General features: G+C 34.3%; 1 protein-coding gene across 1 annotated transcript in view; it reads left to right on the top strand.

The window, feature by feature from the left end:
* The first annotated feature begins 7,312 nt into the window (after positions 1–7,312).
* LOC124359677 overlaps positions 7,313–15,030 on the top strand; it is a 41,465-nt gene continuing 33,747 nt past the window's right edge. Inside the window, exons 1-2 of the mRNA XM_046812618.1 lie at positions 7,313–7,403; positions 13,049–13,358. Of these exons, the coding sequence (XP_046668574.1) occupies positions 7,391–7,403; positions 13,049–13,358 (323 nt within the window). The 5' untranslated portion in view covers positions 7,313–7,390. The remainder of the gene's footprint in view (positions 7,404–13,048; positions 13,359–15,030) is intronic.

Below are 15,030 nucleotides of genomic sequence, written 5' to 3'. Positions count from 1 at the left end.
TGTAGAATTATCACCAACCACAAGCACCAGACGATTATAACGTCAGTTAAATATTTGCCAGTCAAGCGTATGGCGGACACTTCATGAAGCACAGTTGTACCCATTCCATATAACACGTGTTCAAGACTTATTACCGCAAGATCTTAATAAACGGAAGATGTTCGGCCGCTGGTTAAGAAGAAATTGTTTACGACATCAGTATTTTCTTCGGCGTATTCTCGTTACTGATGAATCCTGTTTTACTAGAAATGGAATTGTAAATTTTCGTAATACCCATACTTGGGCGTACGACAACCCACATGAAACTGCGACGAGGCATTTTCAACATACATTTTCAGTCAATGTATGGCTTGGTGTTCTGGGTGATAATTTGATTGGTCCATTTTTCCTCCCTAATCGACTTAATGGAGTAGCGTACTTAAATTTTTTAAGAACAAACCTGCCTACCCTCTTGGAAGATATTCCTGTTCAAAACAGAATAAATGCATGGTTTATGCACGACGGAGCACCTCCACATTTTTCTAATGATGTGAAAAACTATTTAAATGATACATACGGTAGACAATGGATTGGTCGAAATGGACCAGTAAAATGGCCACCACGTTCTCCTGACCTCACGCCAGCAGACTTTTTCTTATGGGGTTGGATGAAGTCTATTGTTTATTCAAAACGGATTAACGTGGTGTTACGTAATCGCATTACAGAGGCGGCAGAAACTATCAAGAATGCTCCAAACGTTATGAAACGCGCTAGAAAAGAGTGGATTCGTCGTGCGAAAACGTGCATTGCTAACAACGGAGGACACTTTGAGCAACTATTATAGGTGATTATTACAGTTTTATAAAGGTAAATACATTTTATGTTAATGTTCAGTCTAGAATAAATGATCAGCTGTTACTCACAACCTAAACATTAGTTAATATTTTATGCAGATAAGAATATGCATTTTTGTGCGTCTGTTTTATTTTTAAATAAAGCTAAATTTCAATACCTATTATTAATTTTGTTCCTAAGTAATTCACATGAATCTTTTCAGAATTAAATGTTCTACAAATCTGTTTAAGAAAAAAATGACCTTTATTTAACATTTATGGAAGTAATCTTACGTTAAACACAAAAATGTGTTATCTCTTTGCACCAATTCTTGTGTTTTACGTAAGATATCTCTGAAAGTATTGCATTTACAGCTCTGGGACAAATTTTAATAAATTTGTCAGATATAAAAACATAAAAAACAATCGTATTTGTATCTTTGTAACTACCTTTACCATTTTTATACGGCCTGACTTCAACAAGGGTTCTGAAATCCGGGCGAAATCTTTCGCTAGGCGTAACTCGCTAACGAAGCGTTTCCGGGCATATGGTTATATGCACTTTTTTACTTGTTTTTAGCTATAGAATAAGCTCCCGAGAGATTGCCGTTTAGTTTTGAATCACCCTGTATATAGAACGGTAGTTATATATATCTCTGTAATGATTAGCTGTATATACAGAGAAAATGGCCAGAAATTAGTTGGTAGCTAAGCTGAAGTTTAAAAGGGTATAAAAATCCGTGTACTCTTTGAGCATGAGAACCGAGACACAATCACGACCCGGAGCGGAACTGTCGCGCACTCCAGCCACATGGTGTACGAAATCCAGTCCGGATACAATGTGAAGTGTAAAGTCCGCATTTAGTCTAAAGTCGGTCGTTAAACACGCGCACTCCAGTCACATGGTGTACGAAATCCAGTCCGGATACAATGTGAAGTGTAAAGTCCGCATTTAGCGCACTCCAGCCACATGGTGTACGAAATCCAGTCCGGATACAATGTGAAGTGTAAAGTCCGCATTTAGTCTGAAGTCGGTCGTTAAACACGCTTACTCCAGCCACATGGTGTACGAAATCCAGTCCGGATACAATGTGAAATGTAAAGTCCGCATCTAGTCTGAAGTCGGTCGTTAAACACGCGCACTCCAGCCACATGGTGTACGAAATCCAGTCCAGATACAATGTGAAGTGTAAAGTCCGCATTTAGTCTGAAGTCGGTCGTTAAACACGCGCACTCCAGCCACATGGTGTACGAAATCCAGTCCAGATACAATGTGAAGTGTAAAGTCCGCATTTAGTCTGAAGTCGGTCGTTAAACACGCGCACTCCAGCCACATGGTGTACGAAATCCAGTCCGGATACAATGTGAAGTGTAAAGTCCGCATTTAGTCTGAAGTCGGTCGTTAAACACGCTTACTCCAGCCACATGGTGTACGAAATCCAGTCCGGATACAATGTGAAGTGTAAAGTCCGCATTTAGTCTGAAGTCGGTCGTTAAACACGCGCACTCCAGCCACATGGTGTACGAAATCCAGTCCAGATACAATGTGAAGTGTAAAGTCCGCATTTAGTCTGAAGTCGGTCGTTAAACACGCTTACTCCAGCCACATGGTGTACGAAATCCAGTCCAGATACAATGTGAAGTGTAAAGTCCGCATTTAGTCTGAAGTCGGTCGTTAAACACGCGCACTCCAGCCACATGGTGTACGAAATCCAGTCCAGATATAATGTGAAGTGTAAAGTCCGCATTTAGTCTGAAGTCGGTCGTTAAACACGCGCACTCCAGCCACATGGTGTACGAAATCCAGTCCAGATACAATGTGAAGTGTAAAGTCCGCATTTAGTCTGAAGTCGGTCGTTAAACACGCGCACTCCAGCCACATGGTGTACGAAATCCAGTCCAGATACAATGTGAAGTGTAAAGTCCGCATTTAGTCTGAAGTCGGTCGTTAAACACGCGCACTCCAGCCACATGGTGTACGAAGTCCAGTCCAGATACAATGTGAAGTGTAAAGAAGTGAAAAGTACAATACGCATTTAGTCCGAAGTCGGAGTCGTTAAACAACGCTTCCCTCCCATTTTGCGTTAATAGACCTAGCGAAGTTATCCTATCTTCCATTGCGGTAAAAACCTCTTGAAATCGTTCGCCACTCGAATGCATAACTCGTAAGTAACCGAAAGAATGCCAGGTAAGTATTTATTAATAGTAAAGAGACTCTTTTAAATATCTTCTCCGGTCAATTCGTTTATAATATTCAAATACATCTTTGGATATCCTCTGAATTCCATAACCTTCCTTCCGTAACACCTTTTTGCATTTTACAATGTTTGGTTCAAAGTCATTCTGTATGTACGGAACTGATTTCTTAATTTGACAATGAAAGATTGCTTTAGCACTGATTAGCTTAATTTGTCCTAAATTTGTATTGAGCATACTCGATAGGGGTCCGATACCTCATTTGTTTTTAATAGAAGAAACATGAAGTCTAATGTGCGGTACAGGTTTATTGGGTCTTTCAACCGAACTCTAAACAATTTCATAAGTTTCTTCGCACATGTGGTGAAATCAACGCTAAACTCTAAGACCAAGTTCCAGTCCGAGTGAAGGAGTGTTGGCGAACATCACGCGGTCAAATGGTGGCGGGGAGGGGGAGAGGCGACCTGCGGAATTAACAGAACCGTCTCAATTGAAACTGTGTTAAAATTAAGAATTTTAAATAAGGGTTTACAAATTACACACGCATAATAATAACTTAAAAATCTTCACTGCCTGTAATTTGTTTTATTAAATACATGTACATTAACATCACGAAAATAAATATATAATCATAATGTACTCTGACTTACAAAAAGGGTTTAGTACACATGATGAATATTGTGGAAACACTTTCAGAGTATTAAAACAATAAGAACTGAAACATATCATAAGCCTGAAAACATTTTGTTACTTATTTTTCTGCCTGTAATTATTTGTAAGAAAGAATTTTTAGTTTAACACTGATAACTATATGATGAGATCAGACCATTTGGCGATGCTGCAAGAAAATGAAGTTCATGATATATGAACGAAACCCCATTTATCAAAATGCACTGTAATCATCTTTTCTGCTGTTGTTCTAGAATCGTGCTTTTGATTATACCTCGATTACATATCTTTAGTCATATGGAGCTTCGAACTCTGTGAAAAGATTATTGTACTTCTGTTTGAGTTCAAAAATATATATATCAAATGAAAAGCCCAACTATAGATCTACAGAAAAAACTTTTGTTAAAAAAATAAATTACGATGGTGTTAAAACTGCGTTGATGACAACAGACTGGAGTAGTGTTTTTAATTGGAACGATGTAGACAATGCTGTTCACTCTTTTTATTCAATTTTAAATAACTGCATTCAGCAAAATACGGAAGATATAACAATATCGAACAAATTTCACAAAGCTAAAAAAAAAAAAAAAACCGTGGATTACTGAAACAATACTTAAAAAAATTGAGAAAAGAAATATAAACTGTTTAAAAAACACAAAAAAATAGACCATTTGATCTAGATTTCCAAAATTATTTTAACAGATTTAAAGCAAATCTCTGCCTTGAAATTGACAACGCGAAAAAAGCTTTTTATCATAAATTATTCCAAAAACACACGCTGGTAAAACACTTCTGAGCAGTGGAGAGAATTGTAAACAATTTAACTGACCAGAAAGATAGAGTGCAAATAACTAAGATAAAGATTAGAAGACGGACGGATAGAACAGAATCCGCAGGCGATAGCGAACCTGTTTAATGATTACTTTGTGTCTGTTGCGCAACAGCTGATAACCAGCCTCCCGGCCGCGTCCCGACACACTCAGGTACTGCCAGCACCAGCCGCGCTCGCTGTTCCTTAACCCTGTCACTCATCAAGAAATCTCTTCCATCATTAAAAGCCTAAAAAATAAGAAATCAACCGGCTGTGATAATATATCTACTCATTTAATAAAATTCATTGAACCTGAAATCTCCAAAGTTTTAGCATTTATTGTGAATTTAAGTTTCTTAAGTGGAAAGTTCCCTACTAAATTCAAGCAAGCAACTGTGGTTCCAATATTTAAGAAAGGTGATAGGGAAACTTTTACAGAACCACAGACCAATCCGCTCTATTATGTGTATTCTCTAAAGTTTTTGAGAGATGTATGAAAGCAAGGTTGTTGTCTTTTTTAAATAAAGTAAAAATTTTTCTCGCCCCCTATCAATTCGGATTTACTGAAGGAAAGAGTACTGAGGACCGCAATTACAACTCTTATGGAAAATGTTTTTACACAGTATTAATAACAATAATAATAAATCTTCCGGTATTTTCATAGACTTTTCAAAGGCTTTCGATTTAGTAGATCACGGAATACTTTTAGAAAAAACTTAAGGCTGCTGGAGTAAGGGGAGTTGCGCTGGACTGGTTTGTAAGTTATTTAACGAACAGAACTCAAAAAGTGAATATAGCTAATATTACCAGTAAACTCCAAAACCTGTATCCCGGGGCGTCCCTCAAGGCTCTGTGCTTAGTGCAACTATGTTTTTTAATATTCGTGAATGATTTACTATGCGTTCCCTTCAAGGGAAGAGCCACAGCTTTTGCTGACGACATTGCTCTTCAATATTAATAATACACACTGGACTAACATTTTAGAGGAAATGAAATTCGACATTCGGTCATTTAAAAGCGTGGTGTGAAAATAATAACATGATAGTAAACGCCGAAAAAAAAAACTAAATTTATAAATTTTGGTCTTAAACGTTTTTCTTTCGACAAACAACTTGAAATTTCACGTAAATATTAACTGCGAGAATGACAATAAATGTAAATGTCCAGTTTATAGAGCAAGTGAATCAAATCAAATACCTTGGCATAATAATCGACGAATCATTATCCTGGAAACCACATACAGACAATCTACAGTCACAATTAAGAAGAAACGTCAGAAAATTTTACTTTTTGAGGAACTTTGCTACCTGAGGCTGTAATGCGCACCCTTTACTTTGCACTAATTCACTCCAGATTTATTTATGGGATAGAAATTTGGGGGGGAGCTAGTAATAAAGCTTTAAAACCCACTGGAGATAATACAGAAGCACTTTATTAGAATAATAACATTTAAATGTAAACGTGAGCCGTCCCTTCCTCTGTTCAGACAGTTGAAAATACTACCATTAAAATATCTATTTGTATTTAAAGTATTAAAAACGTTTTATATGCAAAGTGGTGATGACAATAATAAACAGTTTAAAATATTATACGCGAGCTGCTTCAGAAGGTCTTTTCAAAAGACCAAAAGTGTATAAGTCATTCTTTAGAAAGTCATTTGTATTTTTAGGTCCAAAATTGTTTAACCTGCTACCAAACCAAATCAAAAATTATTTGTAAAAAAACATTTATTTTAAAAAAAAATTAGAATTTGGTTGCTGGAAAAGGATGAAATTACTGAATTAACAGGCATCATTCAGTGATATATTATAAACTCGATGTAAATTTAAAATTGTATTATACAATGATGTAATACTTCATCTTGGGAGTAATTTTAATTTCCATTAAATGTGTATGTTGTGGATGAAACATTGAAAATGGTAGCATTAAGTTTAGAATATATAATATTTTATTTCTGTTTCGTAAAAATTTGAAAATATGTACTTACTGGGGTATTAATTTTAACAAGAAATAATCTATAATTCTTAGTTTTGACTTAATAGTTTTGTGTAAATACTTTGTGTGTATATAGTAGGCGCTGCAGTGGACCGCCAGTTTAAGTGTCAAATATAGACTGTTGTATGCCAATTTAGTTGTTTGATAAACTGTGCTAGCCATCGCCACCTGTCTAGATGGCTAGAATTCCGAGTTTTTAATAATTATGATTTATATCTGAATTTATTTTCAAATGGAATAAATATTTCTTATTCTTATTCTTATTCTTATATGGATGTCCTGTTTGAAGTTATTATGTTCATAGAAGGTAACCTTACTTCAACAGCTACAGTGAAAGGTTTCTAAATCCAACTCATTATTTCCTAATAAGTATTTACACCCTTAAACCCTCTTCATTTATTTTGTATTTTCTCTATTTTGGGATGATGGTCTAGGACAGACCAATTAGGAGAGAGTGATTCATGTGCTTCAGGCAAAGTCTTTTGCAGTCAGGATTTGAACTTCTTGTTTTGTAAATCTCATTTTCTAGGTCAACAATAAAAGGAAAATTTTTTTCAACAGTAAAAGCAAAAATATACTTTTACCAGCAGGTAGCAGTTTGTTTTGTGCTATATAATTTTATAGTAAATCTTACTCTTGTTTTTAAATTTTTCAATATTAATTTTTTTTAATTAGTTACTCTAGAACTAATTTTATTGTTATAATCTATACAATTCTAAGAGACAGATTTAAATATAACAGGCAGACAAATAATCTTCACTAGATCAGCAGTTTAACCCGAGGTCACCTTCAGCTACACATAGTCAGCATTCACCTACAGTAGCCTGCATTTAGATTTACTCATCACTAGTGTACAGTACCAAGTAAATCATACAGTACATTATTACTCTTTATTTATGTGCTTCTCATGAGCAATTCAGGTAAGAACCCATTTTACACATTAAGAGTAGTTTTTGAAGATTGATATGTGCAGATACAGTTTACATCTAACTTGATTAGTTAGTATACTGCTGATCCTTATTGTTTAGTTGGGACCAAAGATATTAGAATTAGGGACAATGCATTGGATAGCGAAAACCTTCTTTAAAATCATAGCAGCACTTAAAATGTTGCAATCTCATTTATATTTTCCCATCTTCATCATAGTTTTCTACTCATAAAAGTAACATTAGCAAATTCTTTGACTGAAAGATTTTTTGAAAATAGATGATTTAAAAGAACAATTATGTTTTATAATGATCTAAATTCTATAAATCTCATAAACCTTATAATTTTTTAATGTAATCAGACTGTTTATCTTAAAATTTCTAGCAAAACACTTGTGTATTTTCTATTTAAAGTTAGGATATTAAGTTGGATCTAGGCAACCATTCAGGGACTTTTAGAGGGAGAAAATAGTGATTTTGAAACCAGACACTAAGATAATTGGAGCCTCACAGTACAACAGCCTCAACATGCCTGGGCGAACCATGTGCCACTTGAAGTCCCAGATCAGTTCAATGCATCCATGTTCAGATCAAATACTTCTCAACAGAATACAATATATTACACACATGATGGTAGCATCTTTTTCTGGTGTTGGCTGAATTAAATGTGGCACAAGATATGTTGTTCAATACCAGTGAAGAATCAACAATACGATGTTCAATACAATAAACTAAATGTGACCTTTGAATTATGGACATAGGTACTGTGTGGTTTTATAGCATCAAGTGGTTTACATGCCACAAAGGTGACCTAGTATCAGGATAGCCGGTCTTAGAAGTTTACTCTATCCTGTAAGTACGATTTAGACAATAGTATTAATGAATGTTCCTGTATCATGTAGTATACATGCCACAAAGGCGCCCATGTATCGGAATAGTCAGTCTTGGAGGTTTGCTCTATCCTGTAAGTACGATATAGATAGACAATAGTATTAACGAATGTTCCTGTATCATGTAGTATACATGCCACAAAGGCGCCCATGTATCGGAATAGTAAGTCTTGGAGGTTTGCTCTATCCTGTAAGTACGATTTAGACAATAGTATTAATGAATGTTCCTGTATCATGTAGTATACATGCCACAAAGGCGCCCATGTATCGGAATAGTCAGTCTTGGAGGTTTGCTCTATCCTGTAAGTACGATTTAGACAATAGTATTAACGAATGTTCCTGTATCATGTAGTATACATGCCACAAAGGCGCCCATGTATCGGAATAGCCAGTCTTGGAGGTTTGCTCTATCCTGTAAGTACGATTTAGACAATAGTATTAATGAATGTTCCTGTATCATGTAGTTTACATGCCACAAAGGTGCCCAAGTATCGGAATAGTCAGTCTTGGAGGTTTGCTCTATCCTGTAAGTACGATATAGACAATAGTATTAACGAATGTTCCTGTATCATGCAGTATAAATGCCACAAAGGTCCCAAAATATCAGGATAGCCCATTGATATATAAACAATATAGATTGCTTGTGGGATGAGAGTGCCGAGGTCCGGTGGGTGCCTCGCTACTCCCTCCTACTATAGCACAAGCAAGAATCCCTAGTGGCTGCCTGGAACATCGTTATCCTTCCGCTTTAATTCATCACTATTATACTCTATGCTTGCTGGAATATATTATATTTTTGTTTTCATGAACATTATTATATCTTCTTTTGATCGGTACTGTTGAAACAGTTTGTAAGTAATTTATGTAAGGTGATTAAATTACTTTTTACAGGCAGTGCGATAAGTGTGATGCTGTATTACTTTTTATTTTTTAATAATTTGTAGAAAGAACTGCATTTTAAGGTGATTAACACTCTGAATTTTGAATTTGTATACCTTAAACGTGACCTGGAAGGCCGATCATAAATCTACAATCCAATTATCTTGGTATTCAAATGTAACAATCTTTTGTTGGTTTACAGTTTAAATTGTAGTTAAATTCTAACTAGGTGTTAGTAGTAGATTAAACCATTAGATTACAGATCACACAATTAAGGAATAAAATATTCTAGCACTCAACTAAAAGTTTCAGCTATTGTATTTACTAATAGATATAAGGGTTATACATACTTGTTGATGCAACAAAACCCAACATTGCTAAACAGAAGTATGTTGTTTAACGTTTGATGAATGCCAAGTCTACACTTACCTAGTGATGTTCTTTTACTAAACTAAATCGCATGATTTTATAATACATGTTTGCTATAGTAATAATAATAATAACAGTATTTTACTCATAACGCAGTTATGGTGGGAAGGTTGATTCAATTTGAATGTTGAGTTTAGCTCCAGTTCACCTTCCTCTTACATGCAGCATCTGAAATCTGATGCTGTCGCAGACTTACATCCTGCATAGTCTCATGAGCCAATCTTTCCAGTTTGTGAAGCTTATAATTTGTATTAAAAAAAGTGGTATCATCTTCGTAGAGTATTATTTTACATTTTACAGGAAAGGGTAAATCATTAATATAGATTAAGAAAAGAAAAGGACGTAAAACTGACCCTTGTTGGACATCCCATTCGACATGAACTTCTGACGAAAACTGTTTATTAAAAGTAACTGACTGTTTACGATTTTTTAAATAAGACAAAAAGAAACTTTTTGAGCACTCTTACAATCCATAACAACATAACAATCCATCAATAATCTTCCATTAAAAGATCAGGACGGCTGACACAGTCAAACGCCTTTTGACGATCACATAAAGTGACTTGAGCATAGGTTTTATTTTCAAAGGATAGATAAATTTGTCTCAACAAGTTGTCCAGAGCATCTGTTGTTGATCTCCCTTTTCTAAAAACAAATTGTAATACATTAAACAGATTTTTCAAAAAAGTATTTACTTCTTCATAAACTATTATTTCAGTTACTTTCGATAAAACTGGTATAATGAAGACAGGACGGAACTACTAGGCTGAATCTTTTGAACCTTTTTATAAATTGGGCAAACCCGTGGTATTTTAAGTTGGTCAAATAACCCCTTCATTCAGAATCCTATTGATATAAATCAAAAGAGGATAATTCAAACTTAAAACTATTTATTTCAACAAACTGTTGGACATATCGTAAATATCTAAACTGTCAGATTGATTCATATTTTTAATAGCTCTTGTCATATCATCAGGAGTTTCAATTCTCTACGTAAATTTTACAGGATGTATATGAATTCTTTGAATTATGATGAAATATTGATTAAAAGTATTGGGATGAATTTTAAGTTTTGCTGTTTTGCAGAGCCACAATATTTGTTATGATTTCCCATGCTGCCTTGCACTTATTATTACTTTTCTCTGTATATTTAAGATTAATATTCATTCAGTTTGGCAGCATCAACTAAAATTTTGCAATTATTTTTATTCAATATATTTTCTTTTAAAATAATATTGTTAGATTGATCATTTAAACCAAATTATGTAAAAATAATAATTTTCCTTTCATTTTGTAAAAGCCTTCCCGATCAAGTAAGCCTTTAACTAATTTTTGAAACTGTTTACATTTGTTTGAATTTTTATTACATTTTTATGTAAACTGTAGAGTTTGGGATCAAAATAAAAAAATTTTCTTACCTAGCGATGTTCTTTTACTAAACTAAATCACGTGATTTTATAATACATGTTCGCTATAGTAATAATAATAATAATAACAGTTTGTGAAAAGGGTGAGTCTGAAACAGTCTGAAATTAGGTAATTTCTGTGCCTTGTGTTATGATCATGATTTAAATGTGGAAAAAGATTTTTATTTTGAAAAACAAACATTGTCGAATGAAAAATGAAAAGAGGCCAAAGCTAGGATCCTGCTGAATCGGAAACGCTCTCAACGGTTCTCATCTGATCTCATTTCCCAGACGACCCTGAACGCTCTCTTTTGAAGTTGATGACACTAGAAAATCCCTGAAATATTATTCTGTACCTCAACTTTGACTGAAATAAGCCTAAGTAACCCAGTTTAAGAACTTGTTCGGAGGCAAATGTAGAAAGTCACCTCAGGGTGAATGTAGCTGAATTTAGCTGCTTCAATAATATGTTTATATGGGTATTCCATTTCATGTTAAAATCAAAATGGACCCCTAAGAAACTTGCAGAAAAATTGCTACTTATTGGATTGCCACCAAATTGTATAAATATTAGGAACATTTTGGGAGGTTTGGGAATAAAATTCCACAATATCCATTTAAGAACAGGGTATTGGTGCAGAACCAGTCAGAAATCAAAGATGATATGGCTGTATAATGTTCTAACAGGGTACTACAGTGACAGTTATTTAGAATAACTCTAATGTCATCCACGAAAAGAATGACAGCAGATTTTATAGTTCTGTTGAAATGACTTTCAATGTGTTTTGGAAGATCATTAATGTATACGAGGAAAAGAAGAGATTATTGCAGATTTCAACACATTGAACGCACCCCAACAAGTAAGTTTTAAACCACTCAAGTACCAATCCTCGAAATCCATATCTTTCAAGTTCATCAAGAAGTATATCATGATCTACAACATAAAAGGCTCTGCTAAGGTCACATAAAAGACCAAGGGCGTGCTCTCTAAATCAAGAGATGATATAATTCATTTTATAGAGTTAGCTATGGCAAGTTCAGTGTTTGATCCTGGTTTAAAGCAGCTATATTGACTTTGGGTTAGAATTTTATTCATATCCAGGAAATCATAAATTTTTTGATGCATGTTTTTTTAAATATATTTGCAAATATTGGGATTATGGCTATTGGTCTAAAGGAATCAGAATCCAACTTTTTCGGACTCTTTGGTAAAGGTATAATTTTGGTTACATTTAGCTCAGATGGAAATATTGTTTCACTTAAAGAAGCATTAAAAAGATAAGTAAGAATAGTAGAGAGCTAAAAAACAAACTCTTTTAGAAGAAAACTTGAAAATCTGATAATATCATTTAATTTGCTATTTTTTAATGAAATAAATGCTTGTGTTATTTAATTGTAGGTTACATTTTTACTAAAGAAAGATTTGCAGGTATTTAAAATGACAGAGATTTGATGTTGCGAACGCTTAGTGGAGTAGTGAACGAGCCAATCTATCGGCTACATTGATGATAGTAGCATTAAGAGATGACGCAATCGGGAAAGAATCGGTAATTATCTCTTTCTCAATTTCCAGTTTACACACTGCTTTTGAAAACGTCTTTTAGGTTTGCAGCTATTAATGACTTCCCAAGTTGCCTTAATAGGGTTACTACTATTAGAAATAAATTGCAAAGCCTGTGTGGATTTACTTTCAGAGATAAGATTACAGTGACGGCCCCTTAGAAGACTGTAGTAAGCCTGTAGCTCAGGAGGACCAACACTGCAAAATATAGGCATCCTGCAGCCGCCGCCGGCTCTCTATCACCTCCCCTATAGGGTGAAGAGAGAGAAGAAGACAACCACAATGCATTGAACAGTACTCTGTGAATGCTCTTTAACCACAGAATCGTTTGTGTGGCTTCCTGTATCCGCATTATTTGCAGACAATAGATTTTCTACCTATTGATATAACATAAGTGTTAATCAAATTCATTTTTACACTTAAATTATGGATGTGATAAACTGAAGTGAAACTAATGATAATTTTATTTTTCAGTATCTTCTAAAGGGACTGTAATGTCCCATATATCAGACAATAGTGAGATTTCTAAAGAAAAATATATCAGTGACATACTGCACGCTATGGTAAATAAGTTGTCGCATGCAACAATAAGTGAACGTTATTACCAACTACAGTTAAAAGATAAAACTACCATAGATATTCCAGGCTGGTTGAAGGATTGTGAATACCCTTTTTTGTGGTGCTCCCAAGGGAAGAGAGTTCATGGATCTGAGCAAGTCATAAAATGGTGTATAGAAATAATCAATGAAATGGTGTCAGAAGAATCTAATTTATCATTAACATGGTAAGATTGGTATATTTATTTCTCATAAAATGTGTTTTTGTCAATCTATATAACTCTTGATGTACTTATTCATCAATACTTAAATATTAATAGGTACCTTACACAGTATAAGAGATGAGTATACTGTAAATAGTGGTAGACTAATTAACTAAAAATCTTCTAGTTGTAGACCAGTCTCTCTTCTTCCATTTTTACAAAGATTTTTGAGTAAGCTATGTCATTCAATTCTACAAATATCTTGAAAACAACCAATTAGAATGTTAAGTTCAGCTCCAGTTCACTTTCCACTTAGTACAGCATCTAAAGTCGAACACTGTGAAAGATTTGACTCGTGGAATCTGGAATCAACATCCATCTGAAGAAATCCAAAACAGTTGGTGACGAAGAAGCTCAAAACGAACTCTCTACATCGTTTTGACATTAGAGACACCTTGACTATAAACACATGTAATCAAGAAGAAGTGGTGTTCTCATTGTCTCATCAATTGTTTGTAGCCAAGGTGGGTCTGATGTCGAAACTACATCATTTAATTAGTGATTTACAATATTATACTTTTACAAGATAATGACCAATCACCATAATTTGACCAATGCCTGATTTTGTGGACTACAGGTCAAGAATACACGTTAAGATGTTAATTTAGTAACAACTTTGTTCAAACTATTCTTAAATTTACCTAGCACAATAACAATTATTAAAATATATGTGAATCTATCTTGTATACACATTTGATCTTAATCGGAGCACAAGTTTCTGAGTTATGAATTTTCAAACTTGGAGTTTGGTTGAAAATCACCAAAATCCGGTATTTTTCAGTAGTTATCAATATAAAAACTGGAAGTTATTGTTAGTATACAGTTTGAAATGTATAAACGCAGAAAGAAACAAGCTTAAGTTTAATATAACTCCTATTATTGTAGCTCTCTTAGTTAGTTTGTGGTCATCTTTCAAATTCAGATATCTGTGCTTTCTGATTCGAGAGTAGACATCAATATTTAGCTTTGGTCTTGATTTGTGATTTAAACTAAACTATTTTGTTCAATATTTTGTTAATGTTATGATTAAATTTTGTTTTAGTTAAATACACTTAATATAAACTGTATTTGTTACAGAAGATTTTAATTGTCCCTGTATAAGCTTCCTCTGGTTATTGATAGTAGAGTGGTTTTACTGTAATCTTTATACACTTTGACCTGATCTTTGCCCTTCTTTTATTAGTTCAGAAGTACTATTTTTAACAATTATATGACCTAGTATTTCAAAACTTTTCCGGGGAGGACCCTTCGGACTCCTCGCTAGTATGGGGAGGTTTCCATATTCCCGAGTCTCTGTGGTTCAGACACCCCACAGAAAAGATTTCTGGGTGCATCACTATCCCGTAGCAACTTAGAAAATGCAATAGATGTTTTATCATCTGGACTGCATAAAATAATACCTGCCAAAAACCGAATAACTTTTTATGGGGAGTTATAAATGTAGATATCCTGATTGAAAGAGGTGACAAAAGTACCCAGAAAAAGTGTTAATGAGTATAGATTGAGCAGGCTCCACTAACCACCAGTAGGAAAAATCAACCATAGCCAGACTTTGTATGCATAAAAATCTAAGAAGCTGAAATATCAAATAGTGCTAGAAATAGAGACCTTTTAGATGATACCAATAAGTTATGTT

This window comes from Homalodisca vitripennis, chromosome 4, assembly GCF_021130785.1.
Source record: "Homalodisca vitripennis isolate AUS2020 chromosome 4, UT_GWSS_2.1, whole genome shotgun sequence".
Taxonomy (NCBI): Eukaryota; Metazoa; Arthropoda; class Insecta; order Hemiptera; family Cicadellidae; genus Homalodisca; species Homalodisca vitripennis.
Note: the sequence above shows the minus strand (reverse complement) of the source record. Positions and strands in the feature narration are given on the sequence as shown.